The sequence below is a fragment of the Typha angustifolia genome, chromosome 9 (assembly GCF_048772165.1).
Source record: "Typha angustifolia cultivar Huaian chromosome 9, ASM4877216v1, whole genome shotgun sequence".
Lineage (NCBI taxonomy): Eukaryota > Viridiplantae > Streptophyta > Magnoliopsida > Poales > Typhaceae > Typha > Typha angustifolia.
The window spans coordinates 12033390-12053500 of NC_133247.1; the positions used below are offsets into that span (position 1 = coordinate 12033390).

A 20111-nucleotide genomic window follows, 5' to 3' on the forward strand; every position below is an offset into this window, starting at 1 on the left:
AAATGTCAAATTAAAATTCATGGGTCACTCTGTATTTGAACCAAAATAAAATAGGGTAAATTTATTTATTTATCTCCTGAGATTCATTAGATTTGGTACTTAAGGGAAATCATATGATTGATCAACTTAAGTATTTAATGTTAATAATTAACAATCTTTCCAGTGAGTCAAGAAGAATCCACACCTGAGAATAACTAACAAAAGGCTTTTAATTTTGGTGATATTGAATTCAAATAGAGATATCGGGCATTTTTCTTGTTGGATGTTGATCCGAATGCAGTTACCCGGTTCGCCATCGGATCCGGATAAAGCCAATCGAAGACGGCTGCATCGAACTCCTGCAATCTGGTCTGCAGACGATCCTTTACAAAACTACGTGGCTCCCATTGACCCACGGATGCTAGAGATCTCCCCATTGGCTATCGCCCCTCCACGTGTTCAAGCACCAACAAATTACACGTGGCACTTTTTATTTATTTATTTATTTATTATTTCCTTCCAAATCTCCCTCCAATTCTCCACTCCGAACACCATGCCGCCACGCCTCCTCACTTCTCCACCCCTCATCCATCTCAAACCCTCGCCTTTCTCCAAGAAACCCAACAACCCAATTCCCTACCTCTCCAATCCCAAGCTCACAATGAGCCTCTCTGCGAGCCCCGCTTCTCATTCCGGCGATGGCCGCCGGGAGCGACGCTTTACGGTCCCAGGGATAAGTACGGAGGATGTCGCCGTGGTCTCCGAGGAGGGGTTTAAGAGGTACTCCTCTCCGAATTTGAAGAGGAAGGGCGTCGGGGTGGCGATCGTTTGGTTTAGGAATGATCTCCGGATTGTTGACAACGAGGCGTTGGTCAGGGCGTGGGCGGCGTCGGAGTCGGTCCTGCCGGTGTATTGCGTGGATCCTCGCAATTTCGGGACCACACATTATTTTGGGTTCCCCAAAACTGGAGGTATATGTTATGCTTTTCTTCTTTGAAGCTCATAATTCTGAGTTCAATAGTGTTAATTTTGAGGAAATTGTAGTGTATCTTCACAAAATTTGTATCCATCTTTGGGGTTCATAGTTCTGAGTTCAATATTGGTGAATGTACTTAGTTTATGCATGCAAGGTTTTCGTTTAAATGCTTAAATTCTTTGTCGTTACATTCTTTAGATGGTATTTTGACCTTCTAAAGTGTTGGTCAATGGCAACTTACTAGATCATATCTCACATGTCCTTTGTTCCTGATCTTTCTTTATGTTTTTTCTCATGGTGTTGAGCAATTGTGTTTACTTGTAAATGTGAGCTTCATTTTCCTTTTTTTCTTCTTTTGTTAATTCTTTTAGTAAATATTTCTTTGTTCAAATTTTTGCAGCCTTCAGAGCGCAGTTTCTGATAGAGTGTCTTGCTGACTTAAAAAGGAACTTGATGAATCGAGGACTAGATTTGCTAGTAAAGTATGGGAAGCCTGAGGATATCCTTCCTTCAATTGCAAAAGCTTTTGGTGCCCATACAGTAAGTCTATCCTCCCCCCCTGCTCTCTCTCACATACAAATGTCCGACAGAATACGAAGTGCAACACTTGTAGAAAGTTTGGCCATAATAAATTATAGAGAGTGTTTCAGTTGGATGAAATACTTCCTGCATCTCCATAACAAATACCTTTATGGAGGCTTTTGCATTGAAGAATATGCACAACATTTCCTGTTGAACTATGCTTTTCATGGAGTTATTCACTTTTACTGTGCCATTGTCTTCCCTACTATTACTGCTACTTTTCTTTTGACTAATTAATGTCAAGGTCATTATTAGATTATGTATTTGCAAACTAGTCTAGAAGTTCGTATTTTCTTAAGACTTATCTAAAAAAGTAATGACAATGAAGGCCACTGTGGGACCTTCTGTTATATCAGACATGTTCAGAGGCAGAAATTCCTCAATAGCTGCTAAGATAGAATTGCTGGTTATTTTCACTGACAAAATGTACGGTATTAGGTCTATGCTCATAAGGAAACCTGCAGTGAGGAGCTTCTCGTGGAACGTCTTGTGCTCAAAGGATTACAACAAGTAGTGCTTCCTCAGAAAGAACCTTCTACTCAGAAGCAATTAAACCCCAAGTTGCAACTTATTTGGGGAACTACTATGTACCATGTTGATGACCTTCCATTCAGTGCTAGAGACTTACCGGACATTTATACACAATTTCGGAAGGTAAAAAATAATGTTTATGCTTTGATGAGCATCCTAGTCATCTATTAGTAGGTTGTCTAATTCCATTAAGAAGTTCCATTGCAGGCTGTTGAATCTAAGTGCTCCATAAGAAGCTGTTGTAAGTTGCCTCTATCACTTGGGCCACCTCCCAGCAGTACTATGGATGAGATTGGTGGGTGGGGAAGCATTCCTAAGCTTGAGGAACTAGGGATCCAAGGAAAAAAGGCAGGTTGATGATTCCTTTTGTTTTCTATGCCTCTTAAGGATTTCAACCAGATAGAAACACTCAATTTAAATATGCTGCTCTCTCTATCTAGAAAAGGAAGTGATAGAACGTGATGACAAGCAATCTTTCCAGATTAGCTTTTTTTAGCTGGTTTTCCGTGAAATCTATTTCAGGGCCGGCTTTTGAGCCAATTAGATGCATGTCCTTATTTTGTCACAAAACTTGTTTTTTTGTGTAATAAATAAGCTAGACGGGTTATAAATGAGTTATCGTGTTATATGATGTATTATCGTGTCATAAATGAGTTATTGTGTCATAAACGGGTTGGTGGGTTGGGTTATATATAGGTTGAGATAATAAATACGTATACGACCTATTTAATAATCGGGTTAGATGGGTTGGTCCGTTTATGACCCAAACCTTATTAGATTAAATCCAAACTTGTTTAAAAGTCAGATCAACTTTTGCACCCAACTATAAATTTATACAACTAGCAATGAGATAGGTGGAATAATATGCCATCTTATTTCAGTGATATACAACTTCATTCTATTGTGATAGCTAGTGTTTGATATTTTGATTTTTAACTTAATTTTTGAGGGTTCAGAGGTATGTAATTGAGTGTGGCTTCCAATTATGATTTGATATGTCATCTGTTATAAATAATGGTAAATGTTGCACTGTTGTAGATTGACAAGAGTATATTTTCTTTGAAAATGCAGTGCAACAAAGGAATGCACTTTATTGGAGGTGAGAATGCAGCACTAGCAAGAATTGATGAATACTTCTGGAAGAAGGTATTGATTCGTTTACTCTTTTCTTCCAAAATTCTAGATGAACAATTCTGTCCTGCCATCTCTTTAAGCATCAACTTATAAGGGAATGTATTGTAAATCAGGAAATTTTCAGAGGCATCTTTCATTTGAGATATTTTGACATAAGGCTGTTGGGTTGGAGACTTAAAGCTACGTGTTACAGGCATATCATAGGTTGAGATTAACTGATTGTGCTGTTTCATGAATATCATATTGTTGCTGCCACCCTCTAACATCATCCATCAAATGAAGACAGGAAAAAATATGAGATCAGAATGCCTATGGTTAATGCTACAATAAATATGTAATAGATCCGACCATGAAGACAAAATCTATGGATAGGGTTATTGCAAAAGATATTAGGGTCCTTTAAGTTGCAGGTAATGCCAAGTTTCCAACTATAGCAGGTCCCTGTCTTGACATTTTGCGACATGTAACTGTAATTCAGCGATCCATTTCCGACTATATATTTGGTCTTGATTAATGCACTTTGACCTATCATCTTTTTTGAGCCTTTTGTTATGAGTTGAAATGCAGTAGTTGGGCAAGTGAAAGGCCAGATAAATTAACTTGTTAGAGTTCATCTAGCACCATCTTCCAACAAATGCCACTTAATTCATCATTACAGGGTTATCCGTTATTATCGCTTATATGCTGTGCATTACAATTACAATGGCACAAGAATTTTATCAGCTAAAGATTTATATTCTTGATTCTGTTAATCTAGTATATCAAAATATTCCAAAGAGGCCCTGTTTTGATATACGCTAAATATCAACATAATTAGCACAAAATCCTTCAAATTGTCGAGGAGGAAGTATTGAAACTTATATGGATTCTATAAATGTCCTTATGTGCTATGTCCTAAGAAAATGTTTTTCTTTACCTCCATGCAGGATATGTTAAGGGTCTATAAAGAAACAAGGAATGGTATGTTAGGACCAGATTACTCCACCAAATTCTCCCCATGGCTTGCTTCTGGTTGTATCTCTCCACGTTATATATATGAAGAGGTTTGAGTCTCCATTTTATTAACTAGCTTTTTAATTAAAGTTTTATAAGATGATTCATGAGCTGCCTTCTTATGTTTTCATATGATTTCTTAGGTAAAGAGATATGAAAAGCAAAGACTAGCAAATGATTCGACATATTGGTAACTTAATCTGTACTCCTGAATACTACAGAGATACTTTTCCTTTCACAATGTGACATTTTAGATTCATAAATCTCCAAATTCTATGGTTATCTTTCTTCAGCATGCAACCTGAACCCAGATGTTGAAATTTTATATTATGTTCTTGCTCACAAAATGGCCTCTGTTGACACGGTTATGATTTCAGGGTTTTGTTTGAGCTGATATGGAGGGACTACTTCAGATTCGTTTCAATTAAATATGGAAATTCCATTTTTCATCTAGGTACTATAACTTTCTATCAGCCTCCGTTAAATTCTCTTCGTAGACGTATCTCATGTATTGATTTAAGAGTTTTACCAGTCCTTTTTCCCCAGCCACTTGACAAATAAGTTTACTACACTACCTGTTCAATCATAAACTAATAGTATGAGAGTGAAGATTGCTAAATTTTATGACAATAGAGCAGATTCTGCTCTTCAATTCAATTGGCATACTGGTAGTTTTGGCCACGTTTGATAATTAAAGCTTAATTACCTTTATGTGATGCTTTATTATAATGCCACTGTGTTTTCTAAGATTCACTCAAGAAGTGCCCATACTAGTCAGATGAACAATGGAACAAGTAATGCATACTCTTTTTCCAAGATTGATGGTCTAAGGTGGATAATCATTTTGTCTCTTTTGTAGGTGGTCCACGGAAAATAGTTTCTAACTGGAGCAAGGATCAGTTGCTCTTCGAGTCATGGCGAGATGGTCATACTGGGTTTGTTTTTAATACGTTTCCCATTTAATTTTCAGTTTTGAAGATGCAAATATAGCATCATGAAGTAAATGGCCCCTTATTTGTTCACTTGGTGTGGTAATTTCAGTTACCCTCTCATCGATGCAAACATGAAGGAGCTGTCTACCACTGGCTTCATGTCAAACCGAGGGCGTCAGGTAATTCGGAACGTCTCACTATCCTCTGTTTGCGAGATGTCTATTACTTTTTGTTCATTCAAGAGAAGCAACGACAATCTTCTAAGACATACTGGCCCTTAGAATTATCTTATGCAGATGAATTCATAATTGAATCGTTAAGTATCATTATTGAGATCTTTTGAAACAGGGGGCACTTCTATTTATACAAAACCCCATGTATCTAAATAAATAAATAAAATAATTACTTAATAACTCTCACAAACTCAAGTTGGATTATAAATTGAGAGTTCGCTAACAAGATACTCAAAACACAAAGAAAGAAAATACTTCATAAAAAAAGTCGGCAATCTATTCCTTAGTGCTGAGGCAATAGAGAGAAATGATGCTAGCTCAGTACTCCTAGTAATTGTAGTGCATATTGACATCAATGTGTTTCATCCTCTCATTAAAAATAGGATTTTCAATGAACTTTTTGGCATTGTCATTGTCGACATGAAGAGGAGTTAGGAGTGGCAACACCCATATCACCAAGGAGGCGACGGAGCCAAATAATTTCTTTAGTTGCAGTAGACATATCATGATACTCAAATTCAGTACTAGAGAGACAATGTTCTGCTTCTTACTGTGCTAGAAAGTTAGGAATTCCCCTAAAAAAAATACAGAATTCAGTATTTGATTTTCAATTAGACATGTCATTAATATAATCTGCATCAAGATAAGCCCAGAGTGCCAACTGAGGAGGTATCGAGGAGTCTGCATAAACTGAGTGATAAGACTAATTGCATGAGAGATATCAAGCCAAGTAATTTTTAAATAGAAGACAACCGCAACTAGCTGATGATATCTAGTCGGATGTAAAACAACTTTAGGCTAAAGCTTTATAAAAAGCTTAATTTGGGTACCAGCAAGATGAGTGTTAGTGATGGTGATATGATTGAGAATGTATGTAATGTATTTCTATTGGGATAGTAGAAAACTATGAGATGACTTAGTAATTTTGATACCAAAAAGTATTGAAGGAGACCGAGGTCCTTCATTTCAAACTGGTACTAAAGATGTTGCTGAAGGGAACAAACACTGAAGGACTCACCTCTAATGATAATCATATCATCAACATACAGAAGAAGAACCCAATACTGAGCAAAAAACTACAAAAATATAGATGGCTCAAAAGGACTCTCCCGAAATTTGTAGTCTATAAGAACATTACGAAATTAATCAAATCAACCACGAAAAGCCTGCTTGAGCCTATAGATGGCTTGTTGTAGTTAACAGATATGACCGAGAGAAATAAAAGACCATGAAGAAATGCATTCTTCACGTCCATCTAATATAAAGGCCATTGACAACTAGAAGTAATAGCCAGAAGAGTACGAATAGAAGTTATCCGAGCAACATGAGCAAAGGTCTTCTCGTAGTCTATTTCGTATTCCTCAACAAAGCCCCGAGCAATCAAATGAGTCTTATATTTGGTAATGGATTCATCGAGTTGATACTTGATCTTGAAATCCATTTACAGCTTACAGACACGATTCTAGTAGACGAGTAATAACATCCTAGATGTGCATTTGCTGAAGGGCCTGGAGCTCATCTGTCATGGTTTGTTGCCATTCTGACACGTGAATGACCTCATAGTATGATAGATTTGAACCTAAGAAGAGAAGTCATAATAAATTTAACATATTTTATGAGGTAAACCTAAGTGAAATAGGATAAATCATTAATGAAACACATATAATATAAAAAACTAAAACCCAAAGAGAGCGAAGTAGGGCCCCAAATATCACAGTGTACAAGGTGAAAATGGGAATCAAATATATTCTCACTAAGAGGAAATGAAGGGTTTGGTGTTTTGTCAACCAACAGCCAAATATAAGGAGACAAACAGAAAAAAGACCAAAATACTCAGACTAGGACAAGGTCTTGAGATGTTGACTCGATATATGATCTCAACGCTAATGCCATAAGTCTGAAGGAGAGAGATGAGTAGCTGACAGATATTAGGATAAGGTGATGGAAGGTGAACTTGATCCAAATAGTAAAGCTTGTGAATCCAATTACTGATCCAAATTCTCTGGCTGATCCTAATCTTTTGGTTTATAGATGGGTCCTGTGCAACACAAAAAGTAGAAGAGAATGATACAATATAATCAAAGTAAAAAAGTTAAGTAGCATAAATAAGATTCACGATTAGATTGGGAACAAGTCATACATCAGATTAAATAAGACGACTAATTGGATCTGTGGTGAAAGTAATATACCCAATGTAAGAGATGGGATAATGAGTTCCATTTGTTGTGTGAACATGAGGAAAAGCGAGAGGAGCAGGAGTGAGGCTAGTAAAAAAATTAGAGGAGTCACTTGTCATATGATGTAAGACGTCAATATGATGTAAGACGTCAATATGATGTAAGACGTCAGAATAAAAAGGTTAGGATTTAATCATAGACAATAGAGATAGAAGTAGAGACACCAGTGTCACTAAAAACTCTATGAATAAGCTATTGAATTTGTAGGAGTTGCGTACTTCTAAATGTGGGATTAGTGGAGTGATGAGATGGACTAGTATTTGAGATAGTGATGGAGAAAGGCAATTGACAATTCTTGTCTTTGCTTGAATCCCTTTTGCTAAATCAGGTAATAAGCTCATGATGAAGTTGTTAGCAGTAAGCGACAAGATGACCTGGATAATCGCAATGAATGCATATAGGACGCAATGAGTGACGGTCTTGTTCGGACACATGAGTGACGCAAGCAGCACTAGAAATGTCAGTTATGTGACGCAAACGGCACCAGAAATATCAGGCCTAGCTGATATAGAAGCGGGAGTACTAAGCACACTCTGTGCTGAAAATAGTGCCGCTGAGCTAAAAGGGAGAAAAGGTTGGAGACCAGTGGCCGCGCTGCCACTGTGTTGCTGCTGCTGAGAATAGTGGCAGCTGCGGCTGCAGTGGGTGCTGCAGCTGTCGTTGCTACTGCTGCACTTGCAGGGAACGGCCAAGAGGGGAGCTCGCGCTGAGGGAGAAGAAGACGGGGATGCTCTGACTTTGACTGAGCTCGAGGAGGCCGGAAAGCACACGTCTGCTGCTGCTACAGCTGCAATATTTGGCGGTGGCTGCTGCGGCGATTAAGGTAGCTGCAGGCGAGCTCGAGGAGTCTGGTGAAGCTTCCGACAAGTCGGAGGTGGGTGCCGTTGCTACTCCTGCAGTTGTCGTTGCTGCTCTTTTATATTTTGAGTGGTGGGATAGAAAGAAAGAGACTGTTTGGACAATGAGGATCCGACTTAAGAAAAGGCCCCAAGAGATCGGGAAGCGTATCGTGAAATGATATTAGCCTTAACCCTAAATTGGTTGATGGAAAAGAGAGAAGAAGAGATGATCGAAAAATAGTGTTTATTGAAAGATGGGCCTTGAACCTATTTATACAAAACCATCCTGTATCTAAATAAATAAAAATAATATTAGCTTAATAACTCTAATAGCCTGCATGCAGTGGGAGGACTAATTTTGTTTTGAACTTCTAACTCTAGTCTCTAGGTAATTAGAAGCACTCTATAACAATGTGTAGACTTTAACATTTTTCATGAGAGCCATATTTTGGAATGTTAGCCACTTCTTCTAAACTCTCGGACTTTTATTTCCTGAAAGAAGTAAGCTGATTATTAGACTCAGCTGAACAGCTGCCTCTCGTTATCCTATGGAAGTATTTCATCCACATTAATTCCTACACGCCCTGACAAAAGGAAAAAGTTCGATTAGAAAAAGAAGGGAAACAAAATAATGTTCTACTGCTTAACAGGAATAGGGATATTGTGATCACCTTCCTGCAAATTAATGCATGTCTTTTACTCATCTTTCATAATCTACCAAGTTAATGTTATTTTATTAAAAAAAGAAGTTCTTTAACATTTTCTAGCCTGTCACATTATTACAGGCAAAAAAACTTCAGCTAAACAGAGAAAAGTAGTTGTTCTTTCATATTTTTCTTTATGCATACAACCATTTACATAACATAAGTTGAGTAGGGTTGCCTTATTTCATTGTTACAATATAGCTTGTAGTGAGGCTCATATGCGAAAAACAAAGACTAAAGCCTAAATCTTATGATCTGCAGATTGTCTGCTCATTTCTGGTTCGTGATATGGGCATAGACTGGCGAATGGGAGCAGAATGGTTTGAAACATGCCTCTTAGACTATGATCCAGCTTCAAATTATGGTAACTGGACATATGGAGCAGGTTAGTTTTTGTCTTGTGCGAATCTAAACCAATAATGCAAGTAAGGAAGTAATAGAACAATGACAAAAGGAACTGTTTTTGCTCTTACCTCATTGAATCTGATGCACTATGGTTGCTTAATATGAGTTGGTAATGAAATATATATACAGATCTCATTTAAAAAATTTGAGTCTGATACTTGTCTATGATTATAACAGGAGTTGGTAATGACCCGAGGGAAGATCGCTATTTCAGCGTTCCGAAACAAGTAAGCATCATACTCTTTTCCTCCAAGACCACACTATTGAAGGATGGAAAATCCTTGCAAAGAAGCTTCTTTGTACTGAATACATATGAACAGTACACTGTACAGTTTGGAAGATACTGAAACAATCTTCTCTTTTCAGGCATCAGAACATTAATAATGCATCCCTTTTTTGCAGGCAAAGACCTACGATCCTGAAGGTGAGTATGTGGCTTACTGGTTGCCAGAACTCCAATCACTTCCGAAGGAGAGAAGGAATTTTCCTGGACAGTCATATATCAAGCAAATTGTACCGTTAAAGTTTGTGAACACATACCAGAAGAAAGATCATGTAAAAAGAGATAAAAGAAGATCCAATATGTACCTTAAATGAACAACCTTCATACAAAGCGAGATGGAGATCTTTGTATATCGTCGTTGCATTCTGGGTGATTCTTTTCTTGGGGAGAATTCACCGTATTCTCCTCTATCGAAGTATGGGATTTTGATCTGATGTGCAAAAATAGGAAAGTTCTGATCATAACAAGATTGCATTTAATTATAAACTCGACATATAGTCATTATTAGTTTGGAAGAATTTGCTTCATCATGCAGGTAAAGAGATTATATTTGTATACTAATTATATGCTCAAAGATATGACCGTGTGAAAAGATACACTATCACCCCTATGCTCTTCAGCTTTCCTTCAGTGAACAAAACAATTTATTGCTCTGAATTACCGTAAAATATGTAACCCATTTCCATCTGAAGAACGCTTGAAGGCAAATAGCATTGAAGAATAGACTAATTTGCATCCATTTTCCACGTAACATGCAATTAATATCGTTGAAAGCCGTCTCTCTGTCTTTTGAGCATTTAGTCATGGAAAATATACATCTCAACCTGGATGCCAAAGAAGACTTACATTTTGGATATATTCTTCTATAATCATCTAATGGGTTAAAAAAATTCAATCTGCAGAAAATTCTGCTGCAACAGTTTATTTGTGTACAATAGAAATAGAATTTATCAAATATACGAAACTCAGAAACATATTTATTCATCAGAATCAACTTATAGTCAGGCACACGGGCTAAGATGGTTAATAACAGGGAGCCAGGAAGGCTTCTAGGCAGAAAAGCTGATATATAGTTATGTACACCATCCAACTTGTGGAGAGAAGCAGAAGATTGATCCAATTCTACTAGGGAAAAGGTAGCTTCAAACTCTAAAGTAGTCAAAATTGGTAGCTGAACGTCAAGCTTTTGTCAGGATTCCTCGTGCACTATGATCCTTGTGAATCATGAATAAGAGGGTTTCTTGTTCGAATTGGTGGAGAACCAGCATAGTATGGTGGTGAAGCCTGCAAGTATCTAACATTGTTTCAAATTACTTGTCCTCAATCAGCCAAAAAGAAATACATCACTGAACAAAAAAGAATTTGCTCCAGTTGAAGCATGAAGAAGAAATTGCTTTAGAAGTGGTATTAGTGGGTTTTAAAGTACATATGTGGAGTTATTGGATATCAATCTTATTGAGTTTTAAACAGCTTGGATTTGCAAAGCAATTAAAAGCTAAGAAGAAGTAACCTTGCACAAGATGATGTCAGAAATATCTTTTGAAACCCTCAACTCATTGTTATCTCTATTCAACCTGGATTTTACAAAGTATAACAGCAGTCAAACAATGACATTCTAACAAAGTAAAATTCTTATAATCTAAGCAGATTTTGTGCCATGATGATCTACATATTAAGCATCTGCATACTACTAATTATAGCCATTTAAGGGATTCAACTGAAAAAAGTGCAGTACTGCCTAAAAATATATGTAATTCATCACGCAACATCTTTGTGATGCCTAGCAAAGTCAGAGCCATTCCACATAGAAGCTTCCATGTAATATATGTGATATTCAAGATCTTCACTAAAGTCAATGTGCTTGTTTAAGTGAGCATATATTAGCTTTTGAGGACTTGAAGGATTGGTAAATTTTCTTTCTGGAAACCCTAGAGTCCTAAACCTCTTTCTTTAGACACATTTTTCAATTAATCCTCAGTCTATAGGTTGAAATAACAGAGCTTCTATAAAAGCAGTGTCCTTTTCATCTATTTATTTTCAGATTTGAGGATTGGACTACAGTCCAATATAAGATTCTCCCGCTTTTGCTTCAGCTCGAATGGTTGGATCTAACAATGATTTATATCTTTGTGGACCATTGGATTGGTATTTAGTCAACTTTAGACTCCTTTGATCCCCAAACTAGCAACTTCCCATGCATTAAATTCACAATCAAATTCACATGTAAACTCCAATAAATTGCGAAAGAGACAGACCTGCCGCATTTCCTTGGTTTAGGACACATGACCTTTTTATTCTCAATTTGGCATTTTTCCACCATTACGGCTGTCCTCAATTTACCGAGCTCCTTCATTTCATCCATCAACTTCTCCCCATGATGCTTCGACCCTGATTGCACCATTAACTTATTGATACTATCAAAGACAAATAAGAAAAAGGAAAGGACACAAATATATGCTATCCTGTAGACAAATTCAAAATCAATTATTTCTTAGACTCCTTTTACTATACAACGCCACAAATTTAATAAATAAAGAATAACAAGAACCTTGTGATCGATTCATTTCACTCACTAAGTGCTCCATATCCAGAAACAGCAAAGCCTAAGATACTTCTCTCAACAAGTTATCTGCCCAGATCAATCCAAACATAAACCATCAAGAAATGTTCCCCAATCCTTTCTCTTAACAAAAAATATCAATATTTGCATCAAAAAACAAGAGAATCTAAAGCGATAACTGATAGCAATCCTCTCATTATTCAATATCCTACTAAGGATACTAATTCTTGTCACAAATCAAAACAAAAGGAAAAAAAAAACGATCGAAATTCCAAAAAGTATAACGCTACAACGTCTAATTCGCACACCATCCGCACTCAACACTACTCTATATAACGAACATCGGTCGCTAGATTGATCCATAAATCCGACTGTTTCCTTCGAGATTAGGCTAGAGAAAACTTCTCGATTCAAAAATTAGATTCGAGCAAAAAAGAGAGAAAGAAATAACCAACAAATCAAAGAAAAGAACTCACCTGATACGATCTCTCTCATAGGGAGAGATCGCAAAGAGAGAGAAAGCAATGGATAGGAGTGCCCACAATGGAGTGAAGGAAAGAGGAAGAACAGGATTTGGAGGGTGGGGGTATATATGGTGGTAAAATGACATCTTTGCCCCCTACAATCGCGATTAGCAGGAGAGAATTAAGGGGGGGAAGATGAGAATAAGGTGCGTGGATAAAAGAGATTGGTGAAGGCAATTATCGGATAAGGATAGGAATAAGAATAGTAAACGGATATTTAATGAATTGCCATATATATGTTGGATTAGTTATCCGAACCTATATAAATTTTATAATATAAATTTTATAATATAAATTTAATAGATAAAATTAGAAGTTCGGATTGGAAAAAGAATATAGATATCCGCGAGCGGAGGGATAACGGTATTATTACTATATTACTCTTATATATATATATAAAATAATGAATTTAAATATATAAATAACAAAACTATCTTAATTACTCAAATTTTAATTTTATTTTTACATCACTTATTCTATTATTTTGTATGACTTTTGATTTAATTCTGATTAGTTTTTAGTTGAACTTGATTACTTTTTATAATTAATATATTATAATTTAATGATATAATTTAAGTTTGAGATAATTAATAGTAATTATAAATAGTAATTGACATAATAGATTAAAATTGAGAGGGGATATGTTATCCTTGGGATAAGCTTAGGGATGATTTTTAATCGTCTTTGATGTAATAAAAGTAATAAATTTAGGAGCTTTTTTAGTCAATTAAAGTGAAGTATTATTAAGGGCATAATAATAGTTAGATTTTGTTAATAAATATAAAATATTAGATGGAAAAGGAGAGGAGAGGAGAGAGAAGTGGTATTAATAAATTAATGCTAAGATAAATAATTATTTGAATACTAAATTAGTATAAACCTCATTATACTAAATAAATCTATACTTATTCCACAATCAAATTATTTAATTAAGAGTTAATGTGTCACAGAAATAGATGATTAGTTGTATACAATGTTTTTAAAATTAGCCAAGCCGGCCGCCACACAAATAGCCCAAACGGCCTCGGCTTGGCAGCTAGGCTACTTAATTTAGGCCTTCTTAGTGGCTAAATCTCATGGTGAATCGCCAAGGCGCATAGCGAGTCGGAGCGGCCCACTAAATTATTTTGCAGGAGAGCCCAATGGTGATGAATCTGATTCGATATCGGGTAGGATCTCGAACTAACTCATCGTTCTTTATTTTCACTCTCGATATCTTTGAGTTTTAAAAATCACCTCCCTCAAAATTTAAAAGGCGACCACGGATAGCGGACGGTCACCCCACCACCTGGTACCAAGAAAGGCAGGTGAAGGCTGTCTAATATTTTTATATTAAAAAAGAGAGCTGCTGTTTTCGTATACAACTGAAAATAGGCAAACAGTGGGAGTTTTAGGTGTAATAATAATAATAATAATAATAATAATAATAATAATAATAATAATAATAATAATAATAATAACCAAATTCCAGTCCTTTCCGCATGAAATGATCAACTTTCCCTTGCCCAACTCTAGATTCCTCATAATTTCTTCTACAAGTACGAGTTTGTTTACAAGTTTTTATCTTTGTGATATATTGGATCATCTTTTGCTTGCGAGGAATTTTAATTGAGGACTTGGGTTTTCTTGAATTGGAGCAATGACCCTGTGCCCAGCCCCGGCCGAGGCCGCATTGCCAACATTCTCGAGGCAAAATGTATCAAATCTTCGTGGAGTCCGATGGCGAGTCGATCTCGGGATACTCCCCAGCTCTCCCACTTCGGTCGAAGAATTCAGAAGAGTTGCTGCAGACTCTAGGAGGAGGTGAAATTTGAATTACTTTTTTTTTTATACGACTATTCTATGAACTGATCTTGGTATTTTGTAATTTAGGCGTTAAGGTATGAAAAATTTACCTTCTTTTCCTCCACAAATTACGATCTAGGTTGTCTCAAATGGGCTGTGGTCATTGTGCTTAATTTTTAAAATTTATTGGATCAGAGTGGAAGTAAAATATTGGGTGCACTTTAAAATCATGAAATCCCATTGTATTCGACAAAGTTCCTTTTTCTATTGTAGTATTCCGACAGGACGGAATCGTAGTGAAATGAGATTCGAGACTTGTATTCAATACAAATTTTGTGACTGTAGAAGTAGCTGCAGATTCTTGGAAAAGGTGGGATTGGATCTTTTGATTCCTTTTGTTATTGTTTTATTTTCTTATTTGTGACCCAATGGATGAAGATTGACCTATTTGATTAATTATAAAGGCCTTTGCTTTTATGTGCAATGGTGAAGTGCTCAGTGGAACTATTATAGCCGTAAAGCTAAATCTTCTTCTGTTTTTCTCCTACTTGCTAAGTTCATCCCTTCTATATCTTTTTGTTTCATACTTGTTTTTCGTTTCTGTGTTTATCTGTACTCTTGAATTTGCACCTTCATGTGGGAAACAATTTCCTTATTCATCTCTGGTGTAGTTAGCCATTTTTCTTTCTCAAAGCTCAAGATGGTTACACTTAATTTCAAGGTTCGCCACTGTAAAGTGCAAAAGCTGTAAGTGCTTTTTTGGATTAGGACTCAAATACAGGCTAGAACTGTTAATCGGAAGTGTAATGATACTTGACTGTGGACTTCATGCTAAGCCTTAATTATGGAATTTCAGAATTGTACTTTTCTTAATATAACTTTGTATTTTTCATATAGTCAGATTATTACAACGTTGAAGAAAATTAACATTTTATTTCTTATCTAACCTTATTTAGTATTGGTTTACTTTGATAGATATGCCAGTTTGAGGCGCCGGCTTCTTGTAGATCCTCATCTTTCTAAGGATGAAAAAAGATCTCCTGATCCTGCTGTCGAAAATCCATTGTCACAAAATCCAGGTATAGTTGTTTTGTTTGCTTCTGAGAAATGTAGTACATGCTCTAAATTTTTGAATGCACAAGGTTGTAGAACTCTCTCCTATCATATATTTTCTTGAATTTTATCGCCTAACATTTTTATCATGATAAATTGCTAATTTGCTATCCTATGGATGTCTACAATTTCCTGTGTGGTACTTTATTTAGCCTTTTTCATTCTGTTGTTCTGCTATTGATCTTGTTGGATGTTATCTTTGCAGATAGCATGTGGGGTCGTTTTTTCCGGAATGCTGAGCTAGAGAAAATGCTTGACCAGGATCTATCACGGCTCTATCCCGAACTAGGAAGCTACTTCCAAACAGATGCATGCCAATCCATACTAGGACATGTACTGTTGGTTTGGTGTCTTAGGCACCCTGAATATGGATACAGACAAGGCAAGTTCATAACTACGTTAGATGATTGATATGCATTCTCATTGACTTGACAACACTTTGTAAGGTCCTATAAAATTAGCTTTCACTATGCAACTTCTGGAAACTTTGCCAGCCAAATTATTTGATAGTTTCTGTCTGAAACTTTTCTTATGAACTTTAGTTCTTATTAAAAGAAACTCGAGATCTTACTAATTCTCACAGTCCAATGGTTTCTGACTTTTTTTATTCTAGCTCGATGGTTAGTTACTCCATTTTATAAGAAACATTCCACATAGATAACATAACTGATCATTTCTTAGGGCTTGTATCCGTAAAAGTTACATTATCATTTTATGAGGAAATGATTAATAGCTTTTATTAACTAAATACAATAGATTCATTTTAGTTCATAATTGCTGCTATAGTGTTGTTAGAGTAGGATAAGAATTTCTTTAGCTTCATTATTAACCTAGAAATTAGAAAAGGAATGTCTAGATGCTCATGTCCAGTAATGTATAGCTTTATCTTCACAACAGTTAGTACAGCTTTATCTTTAAAGAACTATTCTGCTGGTCTTGGTAACATGACATACTGAAGAATAGTTGACTATTAAGATAAGAAAATAATTCATGCCTGAGAATAGTGTACTTGCACCACGGTAACAGTGTGTTTGTTGCATGCCATATATCGACTATCCTGAATATCAGTATCCTAAACATTTGTCAGAATACAGTGCTAATTTCACTTCTCTTACAGGAATGCATGAACTCTTAGCTCCTCTGCTATATGTACTTCACATAGATGTGCAGCACTTCTCTCAGGTACGAGCCCTCCATGAAGACAATTTCAATGATAATTTTGATGAAGCACCTTTTCCGGACAGAGAGTTGATCTCCAATTACAAATTAAAAAGAACAAAAAATATGGGTGGGACTGATGAGACAAACAGCTTTCAAAGTAATGCTGTCAAAACAAGTAGTCTCAATGAGCTTGATCCTGATACAAGGAGCCTGTTTTTAATGAATGATGCTTATGGAGCAGAGGGCGAGTTGGGTATGATTTTATCTGAGAAGTTCATGGAGCATGATGCTTACTGTATGTTTGATGGTTTAATGAATGGCGCACATGGTGTGGTTGCTATATCAGAGTTTTTCTCTTTACATCCTTCTGTTGAATCCAGTACAGGACTAACACCTGTAATTGAAGCCTCTTCTGCATTATATCATCTGCTTTCTATTGTGGATTCATCTCTTCATAGTCACCTTATTGAGTTGGGAGTAGAACCTCAATACTTTGCACTTCGGTGGTTGCGTGTTCTATTTGGGCGTGAATTTTCACTTGAAAATCTTTTAGTTGTCTGGGATGAGATATTCTCTTATTCAAATCATATATCCTATATTGATATTGCAAACATTGAGTACAATATTAGGTTGTTCTGTGCTCCTCGAGGAGCCTTCATTTTATCAATGGCAGTCTCCATGCTGCTTCATCTAAGATCTTCATTACTAGCAAGTGAGCATGCAACCACCTGTCTCCAGAGGTTATTGAACTTCCCAGAAGATGTAAACATGAAAAAGTTGATAGAGAAAGCAAGATCAGTGCAAGCTCTTGCTCTCAAGACAAATCTGTCTTCCTCTTTCTCCCGAGGAAGAACTCTCATGAATCAACCAGATGACGTCTGCCAAGCTGATAACTCTGTTGGCATGAGTTCTCCCACTACTTCACCCAACTTCTGGGAAGAAAAGTGGAAAGTGCTCCACAAGGCAGAGGACCTTCACAAGGAAAATAAACCGATTATCAGTAATATGAAAAAAGGTTCTTCCATGGAAAACCTTTCATCTTCCGCAAAATCAGATACTGTGATGACTATGAAGAAGAAAAAGGATTATTGGTCTTCTGGTAGGCATATAACTTTTAATGATCTTACTGGTGCTGATGGAATTTCAGATACTTCAAGAGCAAAGAGTTCCCTTTACATAAGCAGAAAGAATTTCTCTGCTGAAGAAATAAATCAAAATATTGTCAGAGAGCATTCAAATGTTTCTGGAGAGGCGTGTCTGAGTGCTGATTGTTCCTTAAGATTTTCCACTTTAACAAATCCTCAGCATGATCCTGGGAAAAGCAGTTCTTATCTTTCATTTGTTGCCGATTATGATGATGAAACTTGTCATATGGAGGAGTCATGCAGTAGTAGCATTGACAGTGAAATACGTAATGAGTTTGAATCATCTTCTGTTGCTGAGGTTAAGTTAAATAAAAGAACAAGTAGAATAAAGACCTCCTTGGAGGAGCAGGGACCTCCTTGTAAACATCAGTGTTCTGGGAAGTTTAATGGAAGTTCTGATGAAGAAAAACTAAATTCCTCTGGGGTTGAAGAGCTCTGCAAGGAAATCTCAAGTATGATGGCTTCTGATGAGGCCTCTCATTCATTTGGAGTTGGATGGAATTTGGAACTGCGAGACGAAGAGCTGATACGACTCTTAAGGAGTATTGGGCAAAAAGTGCTTGAAAGTATCCAGGTGAGATATATTTGAAAGGTCATGTTAACGATGGAATTAAAAAATGCCCCTCTTTTTATCATCACCTGACTTCTTATATGCACAACCAAAATGGAAATTATGTGCATGTTCTTCCAAAAATCTCATTGAACTACATTTATGAACCATAGTTTATTATGAGAAATGTTTGAGAGTTTAGAACATTGGATAAGGAACCATCTCATGATTTTATGGCTCACAGTGATGATTTTGTTTAGCTTGAGGCCAAGTATATATTATTTATTTTTGTTAAGGATTTATATGTTAAATGAATTTGAAGTAAATTGAGAAAATTGAAATTCAGTTCTAATCAAACTACAGAACTTTCTGAATTACTGTTTCTTATTTTGTAGATCACAAGTTAGTTGCATAGCCAACAAATGAAATATCATAAGTTAATAGCTTAGCATTGATATTATGATAGCAGATTGCCAGTATCAGTACCATGTACTGTGAACCAGTAGCAATTAGGATATGTATACGCTCTAGGAATACTGCTTTTTTTTTTCTTTTGTTCTCCTTCTATTATGCAGTTATGTACTACCCTAATGCTTTGTGATGATGATACAATGTGCTTTATATCCATCTTGATTGTGACCAAGGAACTTATGGATTATTTTATTATACATTGGTTTTCTCATGGAACATTTTTTTTATCTTCTAAAAAAAGCAATAAGGAAAAAGATTGCCATAACTATGCGAGCTCTACAACATATAGTAGCTGCATTTTATCGGAAGTCTTGATCAGTAGGTGTAATTAGAGTCAGGTGTTTGGCCCATCACTTGCAACTCATAACTTTGCTCTTGCATTTGTTTTGTTTATGCTCATTGCTGACAAGGTCTCCTATTTGAATATGCTGATCATAGGATATACTTATTCTTGTGTCTTCCAGGTTATCAACTCAGTCTTCCAGCAAGACTTGAGTCTGGATTCAGTGGATAATCCATCAAACGCCAACCCAAGACTCAGAGAGCAACCTATCGCGTTGGCTGCTCTCAAGGAACTTAAGAAGATTGGCGACCTACTGTGCGAGATGCATTTGTGAATATTGTCTTAATACTTAGCAAGATGTGAGATGGGTTGTGAATACTTTTCTGAAAGATAAGACTATAATGCATGGGATGAATCATAAGGGATAAACAACAGTATTTTTTGTATAGTTGTACATTATTTTTGTGTACATCTATCTGTTCTGCTTGTAAGGAAATAATAAAGTATTTATTTCTCCAACCTCTTGTTTCTTCTGGTTTATCCAAATCACGAGTAAAAAATTAGCCAGACAAGCATCAGCTCAAATGGCTCCAGGAACACATTCTGAGAATTAACCAGACTGGTGCTCTCTACTGGAGAGAAACAAAAATATACAAGTAAAAACTAGTAATCACACAAGAATGGTGATCCA

At 36.3% G+C, this 20111-nt stretch overlaps 3 protein-coding genes across 4 annotated transcripts; 2 read left to right on the forward strand and 1 right to left on the reverse strand.

Annotated features, from left to right (window-relative positions):
* Positions 1-528: 528 nt before the first annotated feature.
* LOC140766548 (cryptochrome DASH, chloroplastic/mitochondrial) lies at positions 529-10635 on the forward strand. The gene is made up of 13 exons (XM_073105949.1): positions 529-950; positions 1356-1495; positions 1976-2191; positions 2276-2416; positions 3140-3214; positions 4129-4245; positions 4339-4385; positions 4573-4649; positions 5055-5130; positions 5237-5306; positions 9402-9525; positions 9723-9772; positions 9948-10635. The coding sequence occupies exons 1-13, from the start codon at positions 533-535 to the stop codon at positions 10140-10142; spliced, it is 1746 nt and encodes a 581-aa protein (XP_072962050.1). The 5' UTR covers positions 529-532; the 3' UTR covers positions 10143-10635.
* A 148-nt stretch (positions 10636-10783) lies between these two features.
* LOC140766550 (uncharacterized) lies at positions 10784-13003 on the reverse strand. Of its 2 annotated transcripts, none has more exons than XM_073105952.1 (5): positions 12865-13003; positions 12377-12457; positions 12084-12216; positions 11339-11402; positions 10784-11112 (listed from the first exon to the last, which is right to left on the reverse strand). In XM_073105952.1, the coding sequence occupies exons 2-5, from the start codon at positions 12411-12413 to the stop codon at positions 11035-11037; spliced, it is 312 nt and encodes a 103-aa protein (XP_072962053.1). In that variant the 5' UTR covers positions 12414-12457; positions 12865-13003; the 3' UTR covers positions 10784-11034. The 2 variants fall into 2 exon arrangements, with proteins under 2 accessions (XP_072962053.1, XP_072962054.1); XM_073105953.1 differs by having other exon boundaries at positions 10784-11122.
* Positions 13004-14162: 1159 nt separating this feature from the next.
* Positions 14163-19933, forward strand: LOC140767089 (uncharacterized). Its single transcript, XM_073106871.1, has 5 exons — positions 14163-14715; positions 15673-15776; positions 16016-16192; positions 16928-18690; positions 19602-19933. Exons 1-5 carry the CDS (start codon positions 14552-14554, stop codon positions 19752-19754), a joined length of 2361 nt encoding a protein of 786 aa, XP_072962972.1. The 5' UTR covers positions 14163-14551; the 3' UTR covers positions 19755-19933.
* The last annotated feature ends 178 nt before the right edge of the window (positions 19934-20111 follow it).